Source organism: Condylura cristata, unplaced genomic scaffold (genome assembly GCF_000260355.1).
Source record: "Condylura cristata isolate star-nosed mole 26May11 unplaced genomic scaffold, ConCri1.0 scaffold00004, whole genome shotgun sequence".
NCBI classification, from domain to species: Eukaryota; Metazoa; Chordata; class Mammalia; order Eulipotyphla; family Talpidae; genus Condylura; species Condylura cristata.
The window spans coordinates 30,410,433-30,413,589 of NW_004567105.1; the positions used below are offsets into that span (position 1 = coordinate 30,410,433).

At 42.3% G+C, this 3,157-nt stretch overlaps 1 protein-coding gene across 1 annotated transcript in view; it reads right to left on the reverse strand.

Moving 5' to 3' along the window:
* LGR5 (leucine-rich repeat containing G protein-coupled receptor 5) overlaps positions 1-3,157 on the reverse strand; it is a 121,954-nt gene that overhangs the window by 16,707 nt on the left and 102,090 nt on the right. Inside the window, exons 9-11 of the mRNA XM_004675890.2 lie at positions 1,917-1,988; positions 1,695-1,763; positions 1,491-1,562 (exon numbers count right to left, since the gene is read on the reverse strand). Coding sequence (XP_004675947.1) covers positions 1,491-1,562; positions 1,695-1,763; positions 1,917-1,988 — 213 coding nt within the window. The remainder of the gene's footprint in view (positions 1-1,490; positions 1,563-1,694; positions 1,764-1,916; positions 1,989-3,157) is intronic.

Below are 3,157 nucleotides of genomic sequence, written 5' to 3' on the forward strand. Positions count from 1 at the left end.
ATTTTTTTCATCTCAGTTGTAATCCCCATGGCTTCCCACCACCAATTCATCTGTGTGCCATCACCACAGGTAGTATGAATTTAATCCTTGTGATTATCTGAAGGAAATGGCTACACCTCTGCTATGAGTGGGCAACCGAGCTTGGAAAGGATAAATAACTTGCTTAAGTGATGATGCTGGTATATAGAAAGGTTGGATTTTGGACTGAAAAGTAGGCCGTAGAGCCCTGGCTCTTAACTAATCTGCTAGTCCGCCTCCCTTTATGCAGTGTTGGACCGAGGTGGCTTACCAATTAGGGTGTGCCATCATGGAGACAACTGCAACTTAACTACCAATTCCCTACTTATTAGCTACAGCATGTGAAATCCTAGTTACCAAGCCTATTTTCTCTAAAAATGAGGATAATTATACCGATTCTAGGTGAGGTAGGTAGAATTTCAAGATAACCCTCAAAATCTCCACTGCATGGCGGTGTACATATACTTTCTTCATTTATTCAGCCAGAGGGACTGTTCCTATATTTGGACTCCGCTACTTTCTTACTGTGTGACTGACAAGTGTATTAACTTCCCTTATTCTCAGTTTTCTCATCTGTACCTACACTTCATAGGATGATGTAGAGATTGGCTCTGAATCCCCCTACTTTATATATGAATGACTGACTTCATGGCTGTCATGGCATTATTGTAGCCCTGTATCACTGAGCTGAAGTCACACAGCAGGCTAGGGTAGGAGGAAGCAGAAGCACTGTGGCAGTTACTACTATTCTTTGACTTAACAGCTGTTTTGTTGTTGTATTTCCGCTGCTAGTTCAAGTCTGTGGTGACTTTTGGGGCATTTAGCTGCTGAGGATGTCTGCTCTGTGAGACCACAGCTGTGGCCAGAGACTGAGAGTTCTCTCGTTAAGTTAGAGCAATGCTCAAGAGGATGAGAGGGTGGAGTGAATTAAAGAAGAGGACTGAAAACAGAAGGCCAAAGCAAAGCTCTTCAATATCTATAAACTACCTTTCATAAGGCAGGGGGAGGGCAGAAGGAAAAAGCTGCAAGTCAACAGAAATAATCCATGCAAACTGTTTAATTATTAGAGGAAATAGTAGAATATTGTGGCCAGCAACTCTACTGGAGAATGCTTGGTTGCCTTTATTAAGGTTTGGTTGGGGCTGACACTTAGGTTTATTTATTTTTTGGCATCCATATTGGTTTTTGATCCAGTAGGTTATATTTTTTCTGCCCCTCTAAGTGTTGCTTACAGGGGGCAGTGAAGTGATTTCTGAAAGGAAGCAGGTCCCAATTGATCCCTACTGAGAGGATATTTGGACCGTGGACTCAAAGGGCACACTTTCATCACGGACAGTGGAAGGTTGACCTCCTGTTGATCTGCAAGGAAAGCACTGTCTTCTTGTTTACAGGATTAGTGAAATAATGTCTGCATGTCACCCCTGCATGGAAGTTGCCTGTTTACATAACATTATTGCCTCACTGATACGCACAGCACTTGAAGATTAGGTAACTGATGGCAGACGGTTTGAGGGAGAGATGAGATCTGTGCTCCAGTTAAAGTCCTGTTGAAATACAAACCAGACATAATTCTTTATTCAAGCATCACGTTGACATATTTTGACTCGAGGACATTAAACTAGTCAGGCTTTCAGGGAAATACATGTGTTGGGCAAAGTCCTGAGCCCAGAACTTACAGACTCTCTAGGCTTGCAGTTCCAGTTAAATCAGGAAAGTCAGTTATTTGCGAGGCACCATTCAAAGTTCTAGAAAGAAGAGAACATTAATATTATTGGAAGAAGATCCTAGAAAGGGATGAATTTTATGGCCATTTCCAAATCATTTCAATTTAAAATAGTCATTTGTTCTTTATAACAATCCTGCAGGAAAACGTTCTTACAAGGAACCTAAGAACTTACAGTGTTCTTAATTCAGGTAAATGTTGAAAAGCAGATCTTCCAACAAGCTGGATGGGATTGTCATAGAAATGTCTGAAAAAATCCAAACTCAAATGTCTTAGTATAAAACTGGAATGACAAAAGAATGCCTGCTAACTATTTCAACAAATGCATCAAATATATTTACGTAAGTTTGTTTATATTATCTTATGTTACATTCCTCATCACTTGGTGTTAGGCAAATAATTCACTATGAGATTTTCACTAAAAAATCCGTACTATAGAAAGCCAACAAAATCTTATAGCAAGAGTGATGGTTACTAAGGAATTAGTCAGTTCATCCAGTCACTTGCTTTTCTTCCTCTGTCTCTTCTCTATTATCTGTGAAATACTCATTGATTGGCAAAGCTTGCCAATGTCACTGAAAGGGGAACTCTGCTTAAATTTCTCAGAGGGAACCCAAAGGCCCTGCTCATTGCACCTAAAACTGTCACAGACAGCTGGACAGCAGGACAGCTGGGCAACTGAACAGTCAATGAAGTTCTCAGCTCTTAAAAAAGACTTGAAGTCTAAATGAATTTGCAGCAGTGGGAGGCTGGGGAGAGCCATCGAGAGCAGCTCCGCCTCTTACTGCCCCAGTCCGAGCTTTTATTAAAGATACGAACAAGGGAACAAGAAAATAGCATGTGATTGTGTTTTTGCTTGTAAGATTAATCAGATACTGCTGGAACTAGTTTTTTAGTTAGTAGGGAATATGCGCAGAAGTCAATACTTCCTCAGAGAACAGGAGTCAACTCTGGAGAGAAGTCCTGCGAACAGAACTCCTCACCTCCTGTCACTCCACATTCAGAGTAAACAGGTGCTCTCAGAGAACTCCGGCTTCCTTTAGTTAGGGCAGCTGGTTGCCAATGCAATGACACATCAACATGACTTCTGTAAGGATACACCATTTGATAGATAACTTGGAATCTCTGTTTCACAGCAAGAAAGTGACAAGATTGGTGCTGTGCTTCAGCCGATGCCTGGGCTAAGGGGAGAGGCCGGGAGAGGAGCCAGTGGCGAAAATCTAGAGGTCACAGCTAGAAGAGGGCTGTGACAGTGGGGATAAGAAAATTTTAGGGTGGAGACTAAAGAATTAGAAATAGGGCCCTGCCTGGTGGCTCAACGGGTTAAAGCACAGCACAGTGGAGCCGTCCTCAGCCACTGCAGCTCGAGTTCGATTCCCGGTCAGAGGTCCCCTTGTGGACCTCTCCTGTCCTGCC